This window comes from Oncorhynchus gorbuscha, unplaced genomic scaffold, assembly GCF_021184085.1.
Source record: "Oncorhynchus gorbuscha isolate QuinsamMale2020 ecotype Even-year unplaced genomic scaffold, OgorEven_v1.0 Un_scaffold_21:::fragment_2:::debris, whole genome shotgun sequence".
Taxonomy (NCBI): Eukaryota; Metazoa; Chordata; class Actinopteri; order Salmoniformes; family Salmonidae; genus Oncorhynchus; species Oncorhynchus gorbuscha.
In genome coordinates, this window is record NW_025745053.1 from 110,937 (window position 1) to 138,604 (window position 27,668).

The 27,668-nt window shown below is 43.6% G+C and overlaps 2 protein-coding genes across 8 annotated transcripts in view; one reads left to right on the forward strand and one right to left on the reverse strand.

Moving 5' to 3' along the window:
- Positions 1-17,190, reverse strand: part of LOC124017458 (oxysterol-binding protein-related protein 2-like) — a 40,765-nt gene extending 23,575 nt beyond the window's left edge. The window contains exon 1 of one of the 3 annotated variants that reach the window (XM_046332654.1): positions 17,070-17,190. The gene's annotated coding sequence lies outside the window, so the exon portion shown is untranslated. The remainder of the gene's footprint in view (positions 1-17,069) is intronic. The other 2 variants (XM_046332657.1, XM_046332659.1) reach the window with 2 other exon arrangements.
- A 5,872-nt stretch (positions 17,191-23,062) lies between these two features.
- Positions 23,063-27,668, forward strand: part of LOC124017457 (protein SOGA1-like) — an 80,467-nt gene continuing 75,861 nt past the window's right edge. For all 5 annotated transcript variants that reach the window (XM_046332647.1, XM_046332650.1, XM_046332649.1 and 2 more), the window contains exon 1: positions 23,063-24,353. In XM_046332647.1, coding sequence (XP_046188603.1) covers positions 23,442-24,353 — 912 coding nt within the window. In that variant the 5' untranslated portion in view covers positions 23,063-23,441. The remainder of the gene's footprint in view (positions 24,354-27,668) is intronic.

The window sequence follows — 27,668 nt, forward strand, 5'->3', positions numbered from 1 at the left end:
AAAGTGTGCGCTGTCTCTTTAAGACCCAATATGTCATTCACACACAGAGACCATTCAAGGCTTGAGCAAAGATGATCTTGACTGGGAGAGATGTGAGGCGGGGGAGACAAAGTTAATGACTAATGTTTTTTGGGACAATCAGATTTGAAATTAGCAATATTTTGCATTATGGTTTGCATATTATGACAAACACGGTACTCGGGTAGTGAATTGATGTTAGCTTCAGTTGTAAGCTAGCACGGAAAGTTAGCCCACAAAGCTGGAAGCTATTGGTATATTCTTGCAATGTGAAGACTTGTAGCCTGTAATGGACAGTTATAAGAAATTGTACGTGCATTATTTAAGTGTGTTAACTTCTGTGTAGCATACAGCCCATACTCCCAGTGAGTGCAGTGGTTCCTCAGGACAGGCTAGAGCTGGCAATGACTAAGGCGAGTAGGAACGGTACGCTCAATCAGTAGACGCCAGACAATTGACAGAAGTACCAAAAGTTTTTTTATTTTAATTATAGTACCAAACAGTTTTTCATATTCTAGGATCGAAAAAGTAGATGTTTCTTCAAAACTAGTCACCTCACACAAGAAAGTGTTTAGGCAACTTATGACACTTTAATGCATTCATCATGTGTCAAATGAATCGATGATTATGGTTTTGCCTATCTATGCAGGAACTAAGGGGTGAGGAGAGTTGAAGTAGGCCTAAAGCTTAAGATAGCAGACATTGACCAATAATGAGATAAAATGCTTGAGGAGCAACTATGACCTCCCACTGCTGACCCCATCCTTGGCCTTGGAAAGTTCCCTAGGCTGTTGGCGTAAGTCCATCAGCAGACAGAGGCATCAGGAACAGACAACAGTAGAGACCTACTCATATCTGACCATGAGACCTTGCTCTCCCCCCGTTCCCCTAGTGAGCCATCTGGTTGGCCGTTACCATCTCTCAGGTCACGTCACACTCACTCCATCGACCTCTCATTAAGGATTACATAAGTGTTAGAGACATGGCACCATATCATGCCATATGCATCATAGGTAAACAATATGTTATCACACACTAACTACTCGCTCAATCATCAAGTCTATTTAGTGCGATGAAGAAGAGCACAGTATGACCCAGAGGATAACGCTACAGTCAGTCTGGTAGCTAGAGACTGGGTGAACAGGGGAGGAGTATTCTTAAGGTAGGGGTTTCTTATGGTAACTTACACACAACTCAACTGTTGTTACTCTACATTCGTTTGGCCATCTTACTGATTGAACATTTCATACAGTTGGCAGCCCAAATCTCTTATTAACAGTGTTACGAATCCCTTTTGGCCCGACAGTCTAGGGGGTATGGTAATGAGACCCGTAACATAACTCATACAAATTCTAATAGTGACAAAGTAAAAGTGTGAACGAAATAACCACTACAACTGAAATCTACCATCAAACTCAGGGTTTATTGGAAAACACATGGTAATGGGGGGGAGCAGGAAAGGGGCTGAGCTGGACCCAAGGAAATAAATAATAAGTATTCAAAAACACCCCTAAGCTAGACTACCCTATTTCAACAACAGCTAACTAACTAACCAAAAATACAGTGGGTGGTCCTGTAGGGTATTTAACAAAGTTTACCTACGGGTAGTGTATGCCCATGGGCGACTTGTCTTGGTTCCCCCTTTTCCCACCAGCAAACAAACACCATAACCAAAACAATACTCACAGGTGATGACAAAGTGCTATGGAGGTGCTCAAAAAAAGAGAGGTTAATACACAAAGAGAGAGAAACAGACAGATCTACAGACATGGCATTTACAGAGCGATTGAGCTCTAGAGCAAACAACTGACAGGGTGTTGCTCCGTAACAAACAGTCAGGAGAACAAATAGGCCTAACCATCATTTACCTAAATGGGACACAAATATAAGGTTCAAACTGTCATATGATCAACACAGTCTAAGGTCCAACCGATCGCTTTCCTTCGGACGCGACAGGTGCAACTACAATACACACATCCGAAGCCTTGACTGCCATGAGCAAAATTGTCACTTAAACCAACAAGAGCAACACAACCTAACTGACAGATTCAGATAACTGACTCCTTAAAGGACGTGGGAAGAACACTTGACAGACTAATGAGTAGCAACCCATCAGACAGATTACAGCTGTAGCCTCAGACAGACAGTAATAATGGGGACAGAGCCGTTGCCAACCCATTATGCCATTCAAATTCTCTATGCTGCTCCTAGTACGGTCCTGTGTGGTTGGTAAACAACATCCAAAACCAGCGGAAGTCAGAGACGAGAGAGAGAGAGAGAGAGAGAGAGAGAGAGAGAGAAAGGGAAGAGAGCCTCAGCCATGGAGAGCGGTCACCATGCGAGAGGCACAGACACACACAAACACACAGTGAAATTTGACACACACAAACACACATACCTCTGTGTGCCTGTGAGGAAATGGACTTTGAGGAATGGTAGCTACAGCAACGACCTGAGAAAATTGAATAGACTCCCGTTTGGCAAGCAGAGTGGCTTCTTAGGGGTTAGCTGAGAGCAAAATAACACATGGGACCAACACACCCAGGAGCCCCATTAAGAGAGAACACAAAGCCTGGAGAGTGTGTGTGCGCGTGCATGTGTGCGTGTAAAGCTAGCGTGAGCGTAAAAAAACAAAAAAGGGGAAAAAGTGCACGGAAACACTATTGTTATTAAGCACATGGTGGCAACGTTCCAGTCCAACATTTAACATTTTAACAGTTCCAAAACTAATGAAAACAATAATATTATGCATAATGTATGTTATACAACCGTTTAAATGTTTCTATTTTATGCAATGGTTAATCATAAAATGGGATTAGGGATCCAGGTAATGACAAAGAACAGACCCATTCACAGATCTATTGATGTAGCCCAACCAGCATACCTAAAACAATCTATGGCCAGATCAGTACAAGGACTTAAGAACCCCAAGCCATCACTAATTTGATATATCCAGTCATATGACTGACCAAGATCACCAGCGGCAGTAGGGCTGGGTGATATGGCCAAAATATCATATCCCCACGTGACATTGTTGGGCGGTATGACAGTATTTGTCTTTGAATAATATAAGTTTGAAATATTTTTTATGATACTTTATGACCCTAGGGTGACAACACATACAAGTGATTTAAAAATGGGGCTCTCTCTATTCTGATGTTTTTTATTGTTCAATCCAACTGCAAACAATAATGATTTTCAGCATTTTAATTAATTTCTGCATTTCCTGCACTTTTCTCATCATTTACACACAGTGCCACGCAGGGCTGCATGATACGGGAAAAAACATCTTGGCCTTGTTAAATTGGGGAAACCGTTGGAATCAAAATATACAACGTAACATGTAAAGTGTTGGTCCCATGTTTCATGAGCTGAAATAAAAAGATTGCAGAAATGTTCCATACCCACAAAAAGCTTATTTCTCTAAAATGTTGTGCACAATATGAGTTTATATCCCTGTTAGTGAACATTTCTCCATTGATAATCCATCCAACTGACAGGAGTGCATATCAAGAAGCTGATTAAACAGCATGATCATTACACAGGTGCACCTTGTGCTGGGGACAATAAAAGGCCACTCAAAAATATGCAGTGTCACAACAGAATGCCACAGATATCTCAAGTTGAGGGACTAAACAATTGGCATGCTGACTGCCGGAATGCCGACCAGAGTTGTTGCAGCGAATTCAATCATAATTTCTCTAGCATAAGCCGCTTCCAACGTAATTTTAGAGAATTTGGCATTACTTCCAACCAAGCCTCACAAATGCAGACCATGTAATAACCATGCGCAAATTTCTGCACAAACTGTCAGAAACCGTCTCAGGGAGGCTCATCTGCGTGTTCGTCGTCCTCACCGGGGTCTTGACCTGACTAGAGTTCGGGGTCGCAACCGACTTGAGTGGGCAAATGCAGTGGAGAAGTGTGCTCTTTACGGATTAATCCCGGTTTAACTGTACCAGGCAGATGGCAGACAGAGTGTATAGCGTCGTGTGGGCGAGCGGTTTGCTGATGTAAATGTTGTGAACAGAGTGCTCCATTTTTGGCAGTGAGTTATTGTATTAGCAGGCATAAGCTACGGACAATGAACACAATTGCATTTTATTGATGGCAATTTGAATGCACAGAGATACCATGACGAGATCTTAACGCCCATTGCCATGCATCCGCTGCCATCACCTCATGTTTCAGCATGATGATGCACGGCCCCATGGAAGCAAAGGATCTGTACACAATTCCAGGAAGACGAAAATATCCCACTTCTTCCATGGCCTGCATACTCACCAGACATGTCACCCATTGAACATGTTTGGGATGCTCTGGATTAGAGGTCGACCAATTAATCGGACTGGCCGATTAATTAGGGCCGATTTCAAGTTATAACAATCGGAAATCGGTATTTTTGGACACCGAGATTTGGCCCATTTAAAAAAAAAAAAATGTACACCTTTATTTAATCTTTATTTAACTAGGCAAGTCAGTTGACACATTCTTAATTTCAATGACGGCCTAGGAACGGTGGGTTAATTGCCTCGTTCAGGGGTAGAACGACAGATTTTTACCTTGTCTTGTCAGCTCGGGGGATTCAATCTTGCAACCTTACAGTTAACTAGTCCAGCGCTCTAACCACCTGATTACATTGCACTCCACGAGGAGACTGCCTGTTACGTGAATGCAGTAACAAAGGTAAATTGCTAGTTAGCATTAAAGTTATCTTATAAAAAACAATCAATCATAATCATTAGTTAACTACACATGGTTGATGATATTACTAGTTTATCTAGCGTGTCCTGCATTGCATATAATCGATGCGGTGCGTATCGTTGCTCCAATGTGTAACTAACCATAACATCAATGCCTTTCTTAAAATCAAGACACAGAAGTATATATTTTTAAACCTGCATATTTAGTTAAAAGAAATCTAGGTAAGCATGCGATACTAACCAGGTGAAATTGTGTCACTTCTCTTGCGTTCATTGCACGCAGAGTCAGTGTATATGCAACAGTTTGGGCCGCCTAATTTGCCAGAGTTTTACGTAATTATGACATAACATTGAAGGTTATGCAATGTAACAGGAATATTTAGACTTATGGATGCCACCCATTAGATTAAATACAGAAAGGTTCCGTATTTCACTGAAAGAATAAACGTCTTGTTTTTGAGATGATAGTTTCCGGGTTCGGCCATATTAATGAACTAAGGCTCGTATTTCTGTGTGTTATCATGTTATAACTAAGTCTATGATTTGACAGAGCAGTCTGACTGAGCGGTGGTAGGCACCAGCAGGCTTGTAAGCATTCATTCAAAAAAACACTTTCATGCGTTTGCCAGCAGCTGTTTATGACTTCAAGCCTATCAACTCCCGAGATTAGGTGTGAAATAGCTAGCTAGTTAGCGGCGTGCGCGCTAATAGCGTTTCAAACGTCACTCGCTCTGAGACTTGGAGGGTTTGTTCCCCTTGCTCTGCATGGGTAACGCTGCTTCGAGGTTGGCTGTTGTCAATATGTTCCTGGTTCAAGCCCAGGTAGGAGCGAGGAGGGGGATGGAAGCTATACTGTTACACTGGCAATACTAAAGTGCCTATAAGAACATCCAATAGTCAAAGGTTGGGCACTGATGTTGGGCGATTAGGCCTGGCTCACAGAATCATTCCAATTCATCCAAAAGGTGTTCGATGGAGTTGAAGTCAGGGCTCTTTGCAGGCCAGTCAAGTTCTTCCACACCATTCTCAAAACATTTCTGTTTGGACCTCGCTTTGTGCACGGGGGCATTTGTGCATGGTAGCAGTATGGAACCCTTCCATTACTTCAACACACTCCAAACCGTTCAATAGTTAGGCCATATTACCGGAGCTTATATTCTACCTATTTCTATGGCGGATTCTTGGCTGCAATTTAGATAATGCACTGAGTATACTAAACATTAGCAACATGAAGCTACCATGGACATAATGGCGCCGGAGGAGATGGCCTCCGTTTTACGGTCTCCTAACCAATTGTGCTATTGTGTTTTTTCCCAGCAATATTTGTAAATTATTTTATACATAATGTTTCTGCAACTGTATCTTACAGCAGAAAACAGCTTCTAGATATCAGGACAGCGATCACTCACCTCAGATTAGACAAAGAGCTTCTAGATATCAGGACAGCGATCACTCACCTCGGATTAGACAAAGAGCTTCTAGATATCAGGACAGCGATCACTCACCTCGGATTAGACAAAGAGCTTCTAGATACCAGGACAGCGATCACTCACCTCGGATTAGACAAACAGCTTCTAGATATCAGGACAGCGATCACTCACCTCGGATTAGACAAACTGCTTCTAGATATCAGGACAGCGATCACTCACCTCGGATTAGACAAAGATTTTTTCAACAACAGCAAGCAGGACTCACATGATATTCTCCAAACACCCCACAGGAAAGACATCCCAATTATTTGCAAAAGGAAGCAACGCAGAGGAAGAAGAGCCGGATACCTCGTCCGGACCCGCAGAAGGCAACTAGGAAAGCTGCCGTTACCGTCAATATTACTCGCCAACGTGCAGTCATTGGACAATAAACTAGACGAGGTATGATCATGAATATCCTACCAACGGGACATCAAAAACTGTAATATTCTATGTTTCACAGAAACATGGCTGAATGAAGACATGGATAATCAGCTAGAGGGATACACGCTGCACCGGCAGGATAGCACAGAACACTCTGGTAGGAGGGGGGAGGGGTCTGTGCATATTTGTAAACAACAGCTGGTGCACGAAATCTAAGGAAGTCTCTAGATTTTGCTCGCCTGAAGTAGAGTATATTATGATAAATTGCAGGCCACACTACTTGCCTAGAGAGTTGTCAGCTATACTTTTCGTGGCTGTTTATTTACCATCACAGACAGATGCCGGCACTAAGACCTCACTCAGCCAGCTGTATAAGGAAATAAGCAAACAGGAAACCACTCACCCAGAGGCGGTGCTCCTAGTGGCCGGAGACTTTAATGCAGGGAAACTTAAATCAGTTTGACTAAATCTCTATCAAGATGTCAAATGTGCAACCAGAGGGAGAAAAACAATTCTAGATCACCTGTACTCCACACACAGAGATGGGTACAGAGCTCTCCCTCGCCCTCCATTTGGTAAATTTGACCACAACTCTATCCTCCTGATTCCTGCTTACAAGCAAGGAAGCACCAGTGACTCGGTTTATTTAAAAAATGGTCAGATGAAGCAGATGCTAAACTACAGGACTGGTTAGCTATCACAGACTGGAACGTGTTCCGGGATTCTTCCGATGACATTGAGGAATACACCACATCAGTCACTGGCTTTATCAATAAGTGCATTGAGGACGTCGTACCCACAGTGACTGTGTTTACATACCCCAACCAGTAGCCATGGATTACAGGCAACATTCGCACTGAGCTAAAGGGGTAGAGCTGCCACTTTCAAGGTGCGGGACTAACCCGGAAGCTTACAAGAAATCCCGCTATGCCCTGCGACGAACCATCAAACAGGCAAAGTGTCAATACAGGGCTAAGATTGAATCATACTACACCGGTTCCGACGCTCGTCGGATGTGGCAGGGTTTGCAAGCTATTACAGACTACAAAGGGAAGCACAGCCGCGAGCTGCCCAGTGACACGAGCCTACCAGACAAGCTAAATCACTTCTATGCTCGCTTCGAGGCAAGCAACACTGAGGCATGCAGGAGAGTATCAGCTGTTCCAGATGACTGTGTGATCACGCTCTCCATAGCCGACGTGAGTAAGACCTTTAAACCGGTCAACATTCACAAGGCTGTGGGGCCAGATGGATTACCAGGACGTGTGCTCCGGGCATGTGCTGACCAACTGGCAGGTGTCTTCACCGACATTTTCGACATTCCCCTGATTGAGTCTGTAATACCAACATGCCTCAAGCAGACCACCATAGTCCCTGTGCCCAAGAACACAAAGGCAACCTGCCTAAATGACTACAGACCCGTGGCACTCTCGTCTGTAGCCATGAAGTGCTTTGAAAGGCTGGTAATGGCTCACATCAACACCATTATCCCAGGAACCCTAGACCCACTCCAATTTGCATACCGCCCAAACAGATCCACAGATGATGTACTCTCTATTGCACTCCACACTGCCCTTTCCCACCTGGACAAAAGGAACACGTATGTGAGAATCCTGTTCATTGACTACAGCTCAGCGTTCAACACCATAGTACCCTCAAAACTCATCACAAAGCGAAGGAACCTGGGACTAAACGCCTCCGTCTGCAACTGGATCCTGGACTTCCTGACAAGCCGCCCCCAGGTGGTGAGGGTAGGTAGCAACACATCTGCCACGCTGATCCTCAACACTGGAGCACCCCAGGGGTGCGTGCTCAGTCCCCTCCTGTACTCCCTGTTCACCCACAACTGCATGGCCAGGCACGACTCCAACACCATCATTAAGTTTGCTGACGACACAACCGACAATGACGAGACAGCCTATAGGGAGGTCAGAGTCCTGGCCGGGTGGTGCCAGAATAACAACCTATCCCTCAACGTAACCAAGACCAAGGAGATGATTGTGGACTACAGGAAAAAGAGCACCGAGCACGTCCCCATTCTCATCGACGGGGCTGTAGTGGAGCAGGTTGAGAGCTTCAAATTAGAATGGTCCAAACACACCAAAACAGTCGTGAAGAGGGCACGACAAAGCCTATTCCCCCTCAGGAAACTAAAAAGATTTGGCATGGGTCCTGAGATCCTCAAAAGGTTCTACAGCTGCAACATCAAGAGCATGACCAGTTGCATCACTGCCTGGTACGGCAATTACTCTGCCTCCGACCGCAAGGCACTTCAGAGGGTAGTGCGTACGGCCCAGTACATCACTGGGGCAAAGCTGCCTGCCATCCAGGACCTCTACACCAGGCGTTGTCAGAGGAAGGCCCTAAAAATGGTCAAAAACCCCAGCCACAAACGGTTCTCTCTACTACCGCATGGCAAGCGGGACCGGAGTGCCAAGTCTAGGACAAAAAGGCTTCTCAACAGTTTTTACCCCCGAGCCATAAGACTCCTGAACAGGTAAGCGAATGGTTACCAGCACTATTTGCATTGTGTGCCACACCCCAACCCCTCTTTTACGCTGCTGCTTCTCTCCATTTATCTTAAATACAGTCACTTTAACTATACATTCATGTACATACTACCTCAATTGGCCCAACCATCTGCATTGTGTCCCACCATCTGCCAGCCCCTCTTTTTACGCTACTGCTACTCTCTGTTCATCATATATGCAAAGTCACTTTAACCATACCTACATGTACATACTACCTCAATAAGCCTGACTAACCGGTGTCTGTATATAGCCTTGCTACTCTTATTTTCAAATGTCTTTTTACTGTTGTTTTATTTCTTTACTTACCCACACACACTTTTTTTTCTCCGCACAATTGGTTACAGCCTGTAAGTAAGCATTTCACTGTAAGGTCTACTTGTATTGGGCGCACGTGACAAATAAACTTTGATTTGAAATAACAGAGAGAACTATGAATATAGGTATTTGATCATGTCTGTATGCATTAGAGGTCGACCGATTACGATTTTTCAATGCCGATACAGATTATTGGAGGACCAAAAAAGCCGATACAAATTTTAAAAATTACAACAATACTGAATTAACACTTATTTTAACTTAATATAATACATCAATAAAATCAATTTAGCCTCAAGTAGATAATGAAACATGTTCAATTTGGTTTAAATAATGCAAAAACAAAGTGTTGGAGAAGAACGTAAAAGTGCAATATGTGCTATGTAAGAAAGCTAACGTTTCAGTTCCTTGCTCAGAACATGAAAACATATGAAAGCTGGTGGTTCCTTTTAACATGAGTCTTCAATATTCCCAGGTAAGAAGTTTTAGGTTGTAGTTATTATAGGACTATTTCCCTCTATACCATTTGTATTTCATTAACCTTTGACTATTGGATGTTCTTATAGGCACGTCCCTCTCCTGACAACAGTCACCACATCGAAGCAGCATTACCCATGCAGAGCAAGGGGAACAACCACTCCAAGGCTCAGAGCGAGTGAAGTTTGAAACGCTATTAGCGCGCGCTAACTAGCCAGCCATTTCACGTCGGTCACACGAGCCTCATCCCGGGTGTTGATAGGTTTGAAGTCATAAACAGCGCAACGCTTGACGCACAACGAAGAGCTGCTGGCAACACGCACGAAAGGGCTGTTTGAATGAATGTTTACACGCCTGCTTCTGCCTACCACCGCTCAGTCAGATACTTCGATACTTGTATGCTCAGTCAGATTATATGCAACACAGGACACGCTAGATAATAGCTAGTAATATCATCAACCATGTGTAGTTAACTAGTGATTATGATTGATTGTTTTCATAAGATAAGTTTAATGCTAGCTAGCAACTTACCTTGGCTTACTGCATTTGCGTAACAGGCAGTCTTCTTGTGGAGTGCAACGAGAGAGAGGCAGGTCGTTATTGCGCTGGACTAGTTAACTGTAAGGTTGCAAGATTGGATCCCCCGAGCTGACAAGGTGAAAATAAGTCTTTCTGCCCCTGAACGAGGCAGTTAACCCACCGTTCCTAGGCCGTCATTGAAAATAAGAATGTGTTCTTAACTGACGTGCCTAGTTCGATGAAGATTAAATAAAAGGTGTAAAAAAAAAATATATAAAAAAATATATATATTTCTTTTTTAATCGGCACCCAAAAATACCGATTTCCGATTGTAATGAAAACTTGAAATCGGCCCCAATTAATCGGCCATTCCGATTAATCGGTCGACCTCTAGTATGCATATCCAAATATTAATTGACTTCTGAAATCCGACACGGTTTCACTGGAATTATCGACCCTCAACAGCTCATATAGGCATGGTTAAGCTGACATTCATCTCAACAGGTAGGCTAGTACAGTATGGCTGTCTTAACTGAAATGTTGCTCACATAACTTTCATTAGCTGGCTTTGGTTAGCATCCTAGCTAGTTACATGGGCATCTGTCAGTCAATGCACTATTTGTTGTTATTTCTCTGCTACACTTGGAAATCACCACAATGTTTCCACCCTGAATGTGTATGTATTAGCAGCCTGTGTCAGTTTTCGAGGTAGAATCTAAATTGCTGGTCTACGACAGGAATTACTCGAAATCGGTGCGGCAACTTCCTCTGAGGTGGGCCTTTAATATCAATAACTCAAAACGATCATTTTTAATTCAGCTTATTTTAAGACATTGAACTCTGGTACCTATAATGATAAGTTGTAGCTCAATGACCAATCAAAGCCCTCCTTTAGGATTGCACATTCAGGAAATCACCAGCAGAGGGAGCTGCCTTGGAATCCATTTACCATTACACTGTGTTGGTGGTGTCATAACGTTTATCAGAACATCAAAATTAGCAGAGCCCACTCTGGAAATTGTATGCACTTATAGAGTATTTAGTTCCAAACAATGTCTTAAAATGTACTAAATCTAAAAGAGTAGTTGAGATATTCCTATTTTGAATACATTTGTCAAAATGTGTATTTCAGCATATAGACATACTCCATATTTTGGAGTTTAATGACAAAGATGTATGTATCATGTATGGTTCACGGATCATAAGGTCTAGGGCTAAAAAGGGCCTAAAATGGCCACTTTCATTATTTTCTAAAAACATTTTGTAAAAAGCATGTCAAACATCCTTCCTCCCAATGAAGTTTCTATGTGAGATTTGCCAGAAGAATCAGATACAAAAAAATACTTTCCGCACCAGCTGGCATGAATCGCCCATTACATACCCTAAACCTGTCCAACATGTTAGTAACAATGCCTTTGAAACATATACTCAAAACGCAGAAAGTGGTCTACTCTCTTTAGAATGATGGTTGACTTGTACTATCACAGCCTCAAATTGGAATTGAAACAGCCATCACAAGGCCCCTGGTAAAAAAACAAAAATAAGAAAGCAGTCTATCAATAGGCTAGACTAGGCATAATGACTGAAATCAAGAGAAAGGTTTGAAAGCCAGGCCTTCGTCGCAAATCTCTGAATAAATGCCATTGACAGCTGTAGTGGTGGAAAGGTTAGTGTGAATGTCTACAAAAATGAATCTACATGGTGATGATTGAGAATGGGAGTGACTTATAGTGTAAGCTATGAGTCAAACTTGGAAAAGGACAACTGGTAGAAAAGTAAATCATATTGAGACAGGATAGAAAAAACAGTTAATAAAGCTGATCGTGGACTTCAGGAAACAGCATAGGGAACACCCACCTATCCACAAACGGGGCCACAGTGGAGAAGGTGAAGAGCTTCAAGTTCCTCGGCGTACACATCACTGACAAACTGAAGTGGTACACCCACACAGACAGTGTGGTGAAGAAGGCGCAACAGTGCCTCTTCAACCTCAGGAGGCAGAAGAAAGTTGGCTTGGAACCTAAAATCCTCAGACTTTTACAGATGCAAAATTGAGGGCATTCTGTCGGGCCGTATCACCGCCTGGTACAGCAACTGCACCCCCCGAACCACAGGGCTCTTCAGAGGGTGGTGCGGTCTGTCCAACGCATCACCGGGGGCAAACTACCTGCCCTCCAGGACAACTGCAGCACCCGATGTCACAGGAAGGCCATGAAGATCATCAAGGACAACAACCACCCGAGCCACTGCCTGTTCACCCCGCTATCATCCAGACGACGAGGTCAGTACAGGTGTATCAAAGCTGGGACTGAGAAACTGAAAAACAGCTTCGATCACAAGGCTATCAGACTGTTAAACAGCCATCACTAGCCCCTTAGAGGCTGCTAATCTATATACATAGACTTGTAATCACTGGCCACTAATAATTGGCGCACGAATCACCTCAATAATGTTTACATATTTTGCACTACTCATCTCATATGTATTTACTGTATTCCATTCTACTGTATTTTAGTCTACGCCGCTCCGACATTGCTCGTCCAAATATTTATATATTCTTAATTCCCTTCCTTTACTTTCAATTTGTGTGTATTGCTGTGAAATTGATATTACTTTTAGTTTAGTTTATTAATTCGACCATTTTTAAAAACAAGCACACATACAACGTAAGTCATACATGCACATTAATAAAATCATTGAGGATTACACACGATAAAGTCTGGTACTTATTTCCATTGTTGTACTCTTACTTGTTAGATATTACTGCACTGTTGGAGCTAGAAACACAAGCATTTCACTACACCCACAATAACATCTGATAAACATGTGTATGTGACCAATAAAAATGTATTTGATTAAAGGTAGGTGCTAATAGTCGGGTACAGGGCCATGGGTTTACATTGCTCCGGGTGTACGACATTCTAGGAAATGTGGGGCTTTATCTGCTACTCTGTGAATCGAACTGTAACTGCCAAAAGAAAACCACCAACACACGTCACGCCTGTGACAACATTGACAATGTAGAAAAGACAAACATTGAGGAAGTTGCTACGTTTCGGCCTGGTGTCCCTCAGGGAAGCCTTGAGGAATGTAACCTTAAAACCTTTAGACACTGATAATGAGGCAACCAATGGCAGGGAAAGACACTGCTGCAGGTGTCTGCAGATACACACCCACTTAGCACGAGCTAGAGAGTGAGTCAGCACAATGCAGCGTCGCCTGAAACCTGGGAGAACAGTCACACACACTACTACCTAGGAGGATCCTGCCCCCAAAACTTCTCCTGCATCCTCCCTGGAACTCAAAAACATCAAATCAAATCAAATTTTATTTGTCACATACACATGGTTAGTAGATGTTAATGCGAGTGTAGCGAAATGCTTGTGCTTCTAGTTCCGACAATGCAGTGATAACCAACAAGTAATCTAACTAACAATTCCAAAACTACTGTCTTATACACAGTGTAAGGGGATAAGGAACATGTACATAAGGATATATGAATGAGTGATGGTACAGAGCAGCATACAGTAGATGGTATCGAGTACAGTATATACATATGAGATGAGTGTGTAGACAAAGTAAACAAAGTGGCATAGTTAAAGTGGCTAGTGATACATGTGTTACATAAGGATGCAGTCGATGATGTAGAGTACAGTATATACATATGCATATGAGATGTATAATGTAGGGTAAGTAACATTATATAAGGTAGCATTGTTTAAAGTGGCTAGTTATATATTTACATCATTTCCCATCAATTCCCATTATTAAAATGGCTGGAGTTGGGTCAGTGTCAATGACAGTGTGTTGGCAGCAGCCACTCAATGTTAGTGGTGGCTGTTTAGCAGTCTGATGGCCTTGAGATAGAAGCTGTTTTTCAGTCTCTCGGTCCCAGCTTTGATGCACCTGTACTGACCTCGCCTTCTGGATGATAGCGGGGTGAACAGGCAGTGGTTCGGGTGGTTGATGTCCTTGATGATCTTTATGGCCTTCCTGTAACAACGGGTGGTGTAGGTGTCCTGGAGGGCAGGTAGTTTGCCCCCGGTGATGCGTTGTGCAGTCCTCACTACCCTCTGGAGAGCCTTACGGTTGAGGGCGGAGCAGTTGCCGTACCAGGCGGTGATACAGCCCGCCAGGATGCTCTCGATTGTGCATCTGTAGAAGTTTGTGAGTGCTTTTGGTGACAAGCCGAATTTCTTCAGCCTCCTGAGGTTGAATAGGCGCTGCTGCGCCTTCTTCACGACGCTGTCAGTGTGAGTGGACCAATTCAGTTTGTCTGTGATGTGTATGCCGAGGAACTTAAAACTAGCTACCCTCTCCACTACTGTTCCATCGATGTGGATAGGGGGGTGTTCCCTCTGCTGTTTCCTGAAGTCCACAATCATCTCCTTAGTTTTGTTGACGTTGAGTGTGAGGTTATTTTCCTGACACCACACTCCGAGGTCCCTCACCTCCTCCCTGTAGGCCGTCTCGTCGTTGTTGGTAATCAAGCCTACCACTGTTGTGTCGTACGCAAACTTGATGATTGAGTTGGAGGCGTGCGTGGCCACGCAGTCGTGGGTGAACAGGGAGTACAGGAGAGGACTCAGAACGCACCCTTGTGGGGCCCCCGTGTTGAGGATCAGCGGGGAGGAGATGTTGTTGCCTACCCTCACCACCTGGGGGCGGCCCGTCAGGAAGTCCAGTACCCAGTTGCACAGGGCGGGGTCGAGACCCAGGGTCTCGAGCTTGATGACGAGCTTGGAGGGTACTATGGTGTTGAATGCCGAGCTGTAGTCGATGAACAGCATTCTCACATAGGTATTCCTCTTGTCCAGGTGGGTTAGGGCAGTGTGCAGTGTGGTTGAGATTGCATTGTCTGTGAACCTATTTGGGCGGTAAGCAAATTGGAGTGGGTCTAGGGTGTCAGGTAGGGTGGAGGTGATATGGTCCTTGACTAGTCTCTCAAAGCACTTCATGATGACGGAAGTGAGTGCTACGGGGCGGTAGTCGTTTAGCTCAGTTACCTTAGCTTTCTTGGGAACAGGAACAATGGTGGCCCTCTTGAAGCATGTGGGAACAGCAGACTGGTATAGGGATTGATTGAATATGTCCGTAAACACACCGGCCAGCTGGTCTGCGCATGCTCTGAGGGCGCGGCTGGGGATGCCGTCTGGGCCTGCAGCCTTGCGAGGGTTAACACGTTTAAATGTCTTACTCACCTCGGCTGCAGTGAAGGAGAGACTGCATGTTTCCGTTGCAGGCCGTGTCAGTGGCACTGTATTGTCCTCATCAAGAGGAGCGATGTGCTTTAAACTGTATACCTGAAGCACCAACCATGTCAGAGACTTTTCCATACTCCTCAATGGTAATGACTAACCTCCAGGCATAAACCTAATTTGTCATGTTGAGTGCTGACACAGCTAAGGCCTCTGAGGATTGTGTAAGTATGAGAGATGCGTGGGTTGAAATGGATGCTGCTAATTGATTGGGCAATTACAGAAAGTTACCATACACAGGCTATTCCCATGGGGTTATCTGTCAACAAAGTTGAATCTTTACTCTAATTGTGCATCATGTAAATGGTATTCACACTTCATCTGTACGATTCACCATTTCTTGATTTCTGTCAAGATGCTGGTACTTCAAATAACATGAAGCTGCCTAGTGTCACAGTGGCCCATTTCCAGGACAGACAGAGGTTAACAGCGGCCAGAACATCTTCTAACATTAGCTGATGGAGCAGAAAGCTCTCCGCATCTTGAAAGATACAGCCTTGACACAGACAGACATACAATTTATCTCGATACCCCCTGTATATTGGCTCGTTATTTTGTGTTTTTATTTTTTTTACTTCAGTTTATTTGGTAAATATTGTATTAACTTTTTCTTGACCTGCATTGTTGGTTAAGTGCTTGTAAGTATTTCACGGTAAGGTCCTACACCTGTTGTATTCGGTGCATGTGACAAATCAAATTTGATCCCCACCTTTAGTGCGACAGGTAGCCTAGCGGTTAAGAACGTTCGGCCAGTAACAAAAACGTTGCTGTTTCGAATCTACGGTTTTGTCTATGTAATCTTGATCAAGGCCCTAATTTCTCCTGTAATGTAAGTCGCTCTGGATAATAGTGTCTGTTAAATTATGCCCATGTATTGCATTCACTGAACAAGTTTCTGATGTCGGTAGTAGCCAGGGATGGCAGTGAAAGTAAATGCATGTTATAGTTCAAAGCTAGATTGGCTTGCTAACTAGGCATGGGACTAGATATAGTAGGAAATGAAAAGGAGGGAGACATTGGCTAAGTTAGCTATGTTACAGTAACTAGCTAGTAAGTGTTAACGTTATCAAATCTATTGGCTGGCTAGGGAGCTAACATTACATCAACGCGACACCAACCTTTATAACACTGAATTTAATTGGAAGTGATGTCTTGCTTCAGCTAGAAAGTTAGCTAGCTGGTCCCGAGAGCTCGTCGAGAAAAGCTTGTTAGCTAGCTGGTCCCGAGAGCTCGTCGAGAAAAGCTTGTTAGCTAGCTGGTCCCGAGAGCTCGTCGAGAAAAGCTTGTTAGCTAGCATCAAAACAAAGATTAAGCACAAATTTGCGCTTCTTCACATTTCATTCCATGCACAAAACTCAGAGAACTGTCACATATAGTGTTAAATAATTACTGTACCTGAAGATTTGGGACACCTGGTGACGCTTGACTTAATTTGACAGGGTGACCAAACGCTCTGTGTGAATTGACACAGAAGCGGAAATGCTTGACCACAGGGGCGGTCTCATGACAAGCCAATCGGGCATCCGTGAACGGACCGCCTGATCCACACAAACACATGCTGACAGGCAGGAAGAAGAACAGCGTGTACTACTACTGTAAATAACATTACACACTGTACTCAGTATTCGGATACAAAAACGTGTTTTATCCACATTAGGGATAAGGTGTATGGCAAAATATCGAATTACTATCAAAGTGATATGTGACCCAACAATCCATTTCCAGACGACAGAGGAAATCATTAATGATTATGGAAAATACTTGGTCGATTTTCTTACCACACCACCTTGTTGTTTTTCATTTTGATCATTTATATCTGAAATCTTCTAATCCCATGGCATTACTACACAACATCAACAGCCAACACATTCTGTCTGCTCTCATGGACACTGCCAAAGCCAGGTGCACAAGCATGTCTGCATGCAGGCTCAGTGAATGGTAATTGTTGGTTGTATTGAAGTTGATAATGCTTTACTGATAATGCTGGTGATGATGAGAGAAAACCATGGGACTGTAGTAGAGACACCTCCTATACAAATATGTCAAACTGTGTTCTAAAGTGAATGATATCACATGTACAGACAATTGTAGACACATTAGGCAATCAAATACAGCAACTGACAGGGAGAGTATTTTTCAATCCCAGTCTACCTACTTCCAGCATGTCTTGCACCAAAGATAAAGCTGGGAGGGATGGGAGTGGATCTATAGCAGTAATCAGGAGGCAGTGCATTATTAATGAGGGATAAGTTTGGTTGCCATGTATTATTCTGCGCATCAATAAGGGGGGCAGCAGTGACTGATACACCCACCTGCTTAGATCATCATAAAGCAATGACTACTGGCTGCTGCCATGACCTGCAGTGACCCTGTCACAAATATGCATTCACTGTGTGTGTGTGTGTGTGTGTGTGTGTGTGTGTGTGTGTGTGTGTGTGTGTGTGTGTGTGTGTGTGTGTGTGTGTGTGTGTGTGTGTGTGTGTGTGTGTGTGTGTGTCAGATAAGAGAGAGACACGAGAGGAGGAGGGAGAGAGAGCATAACAATCAACTTCGATCATTCGCTGAGAGCAGATGAGATGTTGGGTGGATCAGACAGGATCTTGGCCAACTTGTGTTGCATAAGTCTGATGATTTGATGAGTGAGGGAGTTGTTTTCGCCATTCAAGCACTGCCCAGTTCTGGGCTCTTCAATAAAACACAGACCTGTTTGTCTACTCACACCCCCCTGAAAACAGGGAGAATGTACAGAGAGAGTGGATAATTATGCCCATTGTTGAAGCGGCATCGCTCTGATGGTTCACGGCAACCCAAGAGAAGTTGTTGAGCCAGCTTCAGAGAAAGAGTTATTCATTCAGCATTATGAACGGTAATTACACAGATAACCAGGGCTGGAGAATGCCACAGACTAGTTTAGTTCAAGTGCTTCAGAGAATATTTTTTATATTTTTTATCTCTTGGCATATCACAACTATGGGTCCTAAACTATTTTATTATTTTGGAATTTAGATTGACCAAGAAGGCTTTGAGCGTAGGAAACATTGAAATTGATGTGTCAAATATTTTGTAATCAAATAGGCTTCTCACAAATTACTTATCACAGACTTATTTTTCAGTGAGGATATGTTGTTTACTTCAAGGAGTAGTCATGTTCATTGTTTCAGGGGGTAGTCATACGTATTGCTCCTTGCTGACGCCCTGATTTTGCCCTGCAATGTCCTTATTAGCTGTTCCTCATATCCCCACTAGATGGAGGTAGAGAACTGTGATACATTTTCTTGATCTTCCACAATCAGTTGGTCAGAAATCTATTCCGTTTTCATGATTTGCTGTCTGCCTAGATTAAAATTGTTAATGAGTGAAATCTGTAACTATTTTGAGAGTTAATTGCAGGCAATCCAGATGTTGTGAGAACATTATTATTTGCCCATTTGACCAAAAGACAGCTCAAATCGAATGTATGATTTCCTGTGCATACGAAGGTCACATACTGTATTAATGTAAATATAATTTGCTGTGATTTGTGTCACATCATTTTACTATTTATATTCCTTTGTGTCACTCACCAGGTCAACACACAACAAGCAGAGGAAAAAAATTAACAAGGCCAGATGAAAGATGAGCATACAGTTATCATGTATGCACACATGACTGTAAGTCGCTTTGGATAAAAGCGTCTGCTAAATGGCATATATATTATTATTATTATATTATCATTGTTGGCATCCCAACCATCACTATGGAGACTTGGTGGCAGTGCACCGCCAGAGGGCCCCAGAAACAGTGTTCATCTAGGCCTCTGGAGGGACAACAGAGCAGTAGGGGGTCCTACTATTGATATCATTATTACAGTTATTCTGGGATGAAAGCAGAGGAAATGCTTGTTATTCATACTATTAAAAAAATTATGTTACTTTATATTCCACCAGCAGTTAAATGATGGTTTAAATCTGTCTCTGAGAATGCTGGCATACTTATGTAATAGCACTTGCTAATAGATAATAGCCATTACAAGTTCTCAAAACTTATGTTGAGGATGACTGGATTATTTTATGGTAAAGACATGCTTGGACAGCAGTTTTTCTATATGGGTAATAGTCTCCTGTACATCCAGAGAGGATGGACTTCAAATATCTAAACTGGAAGGGAAAGAAAAAGGTGTAAGATCATTAAGCACAATCTCCATGTTTAGTGAGTGTTGGTTCTCTCCCTCCCTGTTCCAGCTCTGTGAACAATAAAACGCTGGGCCCCGGTGCCGTCTGTGATTCCATGCCATATCCTGGCTCTGCCAAGGATGCAGCCATGGTAGCCCTGGCACCACAAAGTGCCTTGATTGCACTATGCCCAACCTAGCAGATGGCATATCTTGCAGAAATGCCCATCGACAGACAGACAGACAGACAGACAGACAGACAGACAGACAGACAGACAGACAGACAGACAGACAGACAGACAGACAGACAGACAGACAGACAGACAGACAGACAGACAGACAGACAGACAGACAGACAGACAGACAGACAGACAGACAGACAGACAGACAGACAGACAGACAGACAGACAGACAGACAGACCAGACCAGACCAGACCAGACCAGGATAGATAGATAGATAGATAGATAGATAGATAGATAGATAGATAGATAGATAGATAGATAGATAGATAGATAGATAGATAGATAGACGCTCTTCCAGTAAGATGTTTTGCAAGGCTGACAGCCTTTCATGTACTATCTCTGTGCAAATCCGCTTTGATAGGTTTTATGTAACATGGTTACATGATCCCTGGCGGAAGCTCACAGCTACTCATGACTTACTTTATGATATTATTCCATTATTGGTCTTTGAAGATTGCCATTGCAGCGTGTTAATCTATTATTAATGTGCTTTTTAGGAGCTGGGGTCCCTATCAGCCTGCATTAGACCCTGGAGAGGCTGGTAATAACCCTATAAGGGGTTAACCAGGATCTTTGTGTGTGTGTGTGTGTGTGTGTGTGTGTGTGTGTGTGTGTGTGTGTGTGTGTGTGTGTGTGTGTGTGTGTGTGTGTGTGTGTGTGTGTGTGTGTGTGTGTGTGTGTGTGTGTGTGTACAACTGAGCAAGAAGACAAGTACATTAGAGTGTCTAGTTTGAGAAGGAGACGCCTCACAAGTACTCGTAAAACACCAGTCTCAACGTCAACATTGAAGAGGCGACTCCAGGATGCTGGCCTTCTAGGCAGAGTTGCAAAGAAAAAGCCATAACTCAGACTGGCCAATAAAAAGAAAAGATTAAGATGGGAAAAAGAACACAGATACTGGACAGAGGAACTCTGCCTAGAAGGCCAGAATCCCAGAGTCACCTCTTCACTGTTGACGTTGAGACTAGTGTTTTGCGGGTACTATTTAATGAAGCTGCCAGTTGAAGACTTGTGAGGCGTCTGTTTCTCAAACTAGACACTAATGTACTTGTCCTCTTGCTCAGGTGTGCACCGGGGCCTCCCACTCCTCTTTCTGTTATGGTTAGAGCCAGTTTGCGCTGTTCTGTGAAGGGAGTAGTTCACAGCATTGTACGAGATCTTCAGTTTCTTGTCGATTTCTCGTATGGAATAGCCTTAATTTCTCAGAATAAGAATAGACTGATGAGTTTCAGAAGAAAGTTCTTTATTTCTGGCCATTTTGAGCCTGTAATCGAACCCACAAATGCTGATGCTCCAGATACTCAACTAGTCAAAAGAAAGCCAGTTGTATTGCTTATTTAATCTGACAACAGTTTTCAACTGTGCTAACATAATTGCAAACGGGTTTTCTAATGATCAATTATCCTTTTAAAATGATACACTTGGATTGGCTAACACAACATGCCATTGGAACACAGGAGTGATGGTTGCTGATAATGAGCCTCTCTACGCCTATGTAGATATTCCATAACAAATCTGCTGTTTCCAGATACAATAGTCATTTACAACATTAACAATGTCTACACTGCATGTCTGATCAATTTGATGTTATTTTAATAGACAAAAAATATGCTTTTCTTTCTAAAAACAATGACATTTCTAAGTGACCCCAAACTTTTGAACGGTAGTGTATGGTTTTCTTTTCTATTATGAATTTGAGGGAAGCAGTTGATAAATAAACCACGTCCCGGCCCATTTTGAAACTAGTCTACTCACGGACTGCTAATTAGCTTATTTGTTCAATAACAAGCTTGTTCAGTCATGCTACCTTAAATCCCCAAAGTATCCATTTTATCCTAGTGGAGAGAGTGGGGGGAAAAAAGACATAGTTTGATTAGGGTGTAGTCCTGGGTAGATTTAGGCTATGGCATGTTGTCTTCTTGAGATGTTCTGTTTAATTTCTTTCTTTCACATTATCTGATGTTTGTCAGTGGAACAAGTCCTATTCCTTATGATGGGCTACCATATTAGAGGATAATTAGTGTGCTTGTCAGTAAGAACAGTACTGTTATTCCTTTTAGTATTTTATTATTCCACTTCTTCCCAATTTTGATGATGTAACTACTTATTGAAATCGAATATGCTTACTTGGGTGTTTGAAAATATATGACAAGAGGCTATGCATCTTTGTTGGCCCTCATGTAGGTAGGCTATGTCATTGATTGTAAGTCATGAAAACGAGAATATGCTGTATTGAAATGACTGTTATCCTCAATTATTTAGTCATTTTAGTTGTGTGAAAGCTGCTAGGCAGAGATGGTAAGGGGTCTCTCAATAGCTCATAAATGCAAAATATCTTGCCTATGTATTGTAAGATGATAAGTATCTGCAACTAATCAGCCCCAACCACCTTTAGATTTGTTGTGAAGGTGGGGCAACTTGGAGAAATGAATTGTTATAGCAGGAACATTTTCAAACCCCCTGCACTTGGGGAACATACCTCACGCAATACTTTCTTCAAGCCCTATTTTAAAGGGATAGTTCACTGACATGAATTCATGTTTAAAAATATTCTTAGTAGATCTAATATCTCTATGTTCATCACACAGTGCACCAGACTGATGCATTTATCTGTTGAAATTCCACCTCTGGCTTTGGGCCAATGTCCTGAAATCCTAGAAACCCCCCTGGTAAACATGTTCTATAAGCAGAACTGTATGTGTTATTTGATGGATTTGGCCAGCTAAGAAAGGCAGGGGTTTCATTTGAAACATTGCCTAATTGTTTACCAGTAAATTTGGGCTGAATTAATTATATTTGTGTCATCCATTTCCTGCAAAGCTTTACACCAGCCGGCCTATACTGTCCAAATATTGTTTAAGTCTGAATTTAATAGCATATAGCCTATGTTTGTAGTAGGCCTGTGCATCCTCTACCGATTTATGTTTTTGTTTTTTAAACCTGTGCTTCTTGAAACGATCTACAAGTCTGGGAGGCAGCAGAGAGCTCTAAGTGATGCTGAATTTCCAGACAGCGATTCGCCACAGACAGAATCGCTTAAGCTGGGCGGAGAAAAAAACTCGCGAGCACACTTCCACTCTGTTTCTACCACTTCGAACCACTCCGGCGAGATAGAGTTGCATATGTTAGTGAAATATGAGTAGAAGATGTTCCAAAACCTAAACGGAATTAACCATAAAACATCATTAGGCCTACAGCGTGTTATGTTATTGTAGACTCATTTTCCGTTTCCATCTCTATGCGCTGTTAAATCCGGTTTAATAGGGATTGCTGCAGTTTATTTGTTTGCAGTTGTGAGATAAAAGCTCGACTTCTTCTGCCTTTTTTGATAGGGGTTTCATTTCTGTTTTTCTGTAGTTGTCAAAGCGGAATGAATGACAAAGACAAAGGCGGATGTTAATTCGCCAACTCACTTTGTCTCGCCGAAGGAAAGGAGACACAGGCACAAAATGGAAAGCGGGACGGAGAGCGCCGACAGCGGGCAGGCGAAGCCTCAACAACAGCACCAGTTCGAGCAACAGCCCGTAGTGCAGCCCATTCAAGTCAACGCAAAGAAAAAAAATAATCGGGCTCCATCACCCGCCAGACCCAAGGATGTGCCTGGATGGTCCCTCACCAAGATCCGTGGAGGAATCGGTACACCAACACTGAGCGTTAAACCAGGATCCATACATTTAGGCAGCCGGGTGTCCAGGCGTAGTCCGGTTAGCGGGAAAGAGACGAAATCTGAGAAAGGAAAACTGACGGGAAAATCCACGGTATCGGTAGCCAGTGCCCAGAAGAGCAGCAGTAAATCGACGAAAGGTGCTCGGAGGAAGGTGTCCGATGCGAGCAACGCCTCCGACGACCAGAGCAAAGACTCCGGTTGCGCTGCGGGCAAACGTTCGTCAACGGATAGCAGTTCCGAGCTCTCGGATTGTGCCTCGGAGGAGAATAAACTATTCACGGACGCTCTGAGTAGTGACACCGAATCCAACAGCCGAGGCGGGGGTCTTGATGCCGATAAACCAAGCAGTGACTGCGGACATGGGCCACCGGATAAGGGTAGTCGTGGTGACCGTCACGCCAAGACCCCAGTGGATAAGAACCGAATCTCCCTGGGAGTGGAGACCGCAGGGGGGAGCATATCTCCCGGGGATGAACGGTCTCTCACCTCGTTCGACAGCCGGGTGCCTGCCAGCACATCCCTAGCTTTCTCCGACCTGACGGAAGAGTTCATGGATGGCATGCATGAAGAATTTGTCAGAGAAATCGAGGAACTGAGATCAGAGAACGATTACCTAAAAGTAAGCATATCTTTTCCAGATGTTCTTCAACTACAGAAATGCCTCCCTCAGATTGCTCTCATTTGTGAAAGAAAACAACAACAAAACCCCTACTCTCCAAGAACTGTTCTGTTCAAGGGGCAATCTGTAGTTGATACCTCCATTGTCTACGTATAAATGAATGATATTGTACTCATTGATTCTTGAAGAAAATAACTTAGAAATGCCCCATGAGCTTAGTTCAACTGTCATAGCCACACAGACAACCCAAAATATAAGCTTGTTTTACTCCAGTGTTTGTAAACCACCACTATATGTTTAAAACATGGACTATGCATGGTGAAAACTATACTTTTGGATGGTCAGTACATGCAACCATATCTTTGTCTGTGAATTTGAAAGTGGTTACATTTGTTCAGCCCCAGCCTACAATTTGTACTGAAACGGGGCGGGGAGTCCACTTTGTTGTTGTTCCAACTGCTGAATGCAGCTTTAAGAGATGGAGCCGAACTACTGTTTTCATTGGATCACCAAAAAAACCTAGATTCATTTGCATAAAATATTCACGCATAATTACTGTTTTGAACTTCAAGTTTAAAATATCAGTGCGAACCCAAATTGGCCACATAGCCAACAACTTCTTAAGTGCAAGATTGTTAACTCATCCTCACTCTTGTCCAAAAACAACAACAAAATACCAGGGTGGTCAGTGTTATCTCAGAATAGAAACCCAAATGTTTCCTCAGCTGATGATGGTCAGGTGGTTAGTGAATTCCCAACACATCAGAGGTGGTTTCAGGGGCTCATCCGTTACACACGGGATGATTACAGTGACATGGTTAAGACAGCTTGACTAATTGTATTTTATCATCCAATATCATTGCCACACGTCACGGAGACTGCCTCAGTGGGGGAGTTTAATAATTCATTGAATTATCCTACAGGCCTGTGTGCAGAGGCGCGCCATGACAACGGGATATCCAATCAACTTCTAGGTTACCTTAAGCACATTTTCTTTCTTTGGAATTAGAATGATGATTATTATGGTATACATAGGCCTCCCTAGGCTACTCTGTGGTGGCCATCTGAGATCAAAAGTCCCCCAGGACAGTCATGCACACTTCCACAATCATGCTAGATTTTTTTGATTGATTGCTGACCATAATCATCAAATCCAGCTGACTGATCTTATTTTCAATGACATCCCTGTGATTGATATTTATCTTACTAGGCAAGTCAGTTAAGAACAAGTTCTTATTTTCAATGACATCCCTGTGATTGATATTTATCTTACTAGGCAAGTCAGTTAAGAACAAGTTCTTATTTTCAATGACATCCCTGATGGAACAGTGAGTTAACTGCCTTGTCCAGGGGCAGAACGGCAGATTTTTTACCTTGTCTGTCTGGGGATTCGATCTTCTAACCTTTCGGTTACTAGTCCAACGCTCTAACCACTAGGCTACCTGCCGATTACCACAGACAGCCATGGGGAGCCACATCCTTTTATATTAGTCAGTCTAATTGGTCGTAAAAATCAGGTCATGCGTGCAGCCATAGTACCAGACCTCCACCACTGCATTCATTCATCCCCTGCTTCTGTTCTCAGGTCCTCTACACACCTGTCAGACTATTGCGGCTGTTTTCTGGAGGTAGCCTGCCTTGTTCAGATGCTGCAGTCCAGTGTGCCTGCCGTCCTCATTCCACACATCATTGTTTGTACCGGGCTGCACTAGTGACGAGCTCTGCAGTGGTTGACCCACATTCCCCTGTCTTCTATCAGCGTGCGCTGCACGGCAGCCCTCCACACATTAGCCATGCCATAAAATGCTTCTATTTACTACTACTACTACTACTACACATTTCGTCCACCACCACCCTTATAAATATTTGATCTGCCTTATCACTATCCCGTTGTCAGGGGGGTTGAAGGATTTGGGCTAATGCCTCTCAAACTGCACACTGTGTTGTTATGTAAGTAGTAGTAGGTAATGCCAGGTTAAGCCCCTAAGGCTTTTTGTGTTTGAAATAAATCATAAATCATTTAAATCATAACATTGTTATTATTCAGGTATTTGTCAGCCAGGAAAAGTTCAGTTCTGTATTAATCTCAGTGTTCTGTAGGGGTTTACCCCTGGACTGGTTATGTAGACTACCAGTTATGATGGGGTTGTTATATACATTGTTAATAATTCTGAGAGGAAGATACACATCCTGCCAAGGAGACAGTGACAATGATGGTGTTGATGACTGATCAGATGCTGACATATACTGTACATTAATGATTAGAATGAGTATAATGATTGGCTCATCAAGACCCTGTATATGGTAGGTAAGCATTTCCAACTATCCTCACCCCTCCTCTCTCCTCCATCCTTCCTCTCTCCTCCATCCTTCCCCCCTCCTCTCTCCTCCACCCCCCATCCTCTCTCCTCCATCCTTCCCCGATCCTCTCTCCTCCATCCTTCCCCCCACCACTCTCCTCCATCCTTCCTCTCTCCTCTATCCTCCCCATCCTCTCTCCATCATCCTTCCCCATCCTCTCTCCTCCATCCTTCCCCCATCCTCTCTCCTCCATCCTTCCCCATCCTCTCTCCTCCATCCTTCCCCCCACCACTCTCCTCCATCCTTCCTCTCTCCTCTATCCTCCCCATCCTCTCTCCATCATCCTTCCCCATCCTCTCTCCTCCATCCTTCCCCCATCCTCTCTCCTCCATCCTTCCCCATCCTCTCTCCTCCATCCTTCCCCCATCCTCTCTCTTCCATCCTTCCGCATCCTCTCTCCTCCATCCTTCCCCCATCCTCTCTACCACTCTACTCCATCGTTCCCCCATCCTCTCTCCTCCATCCTTCCCCCATCCTCTCTCCTCCATCCTTCCCCATCCTCTCTCCTCCATCCTTCCCCCCACCACTCTCCTCCATCCTTCCTCTCTCCTCTATCCTCCCCATCCTCTCTCCATCATCCTTCCCCATCCTCTCTCCTCCATCCTTCCCCTATCCTCTCTCCTCCATCCTTCCCCATCCTCTCTCCTCCATCCTTCCCCCATCCTCTCTCTTCCATCCTTCCGCATCCTCTCTCCTCCATCCTTCCCCCATCCTCTCTACCACTCTACTCCATCGTTCCCCCATCTTCTCTCCTCCATCCTTCCCCCATCCTCTCTCCTCCATCCTTCCCCCATCCTCTCTCCTCCATCCTTCCCCCATCCTCTCTCCTCCATCCTTCCCCCATCCTCTCTCCTCCATCCTTCCCCCATCCTCTCTACTCCATCCTTCCCCCACCCTCTCTACTCCATCCTTCCCCCATCCTCTCTACTCTATCCTTCCCCCATCCTCTCTACT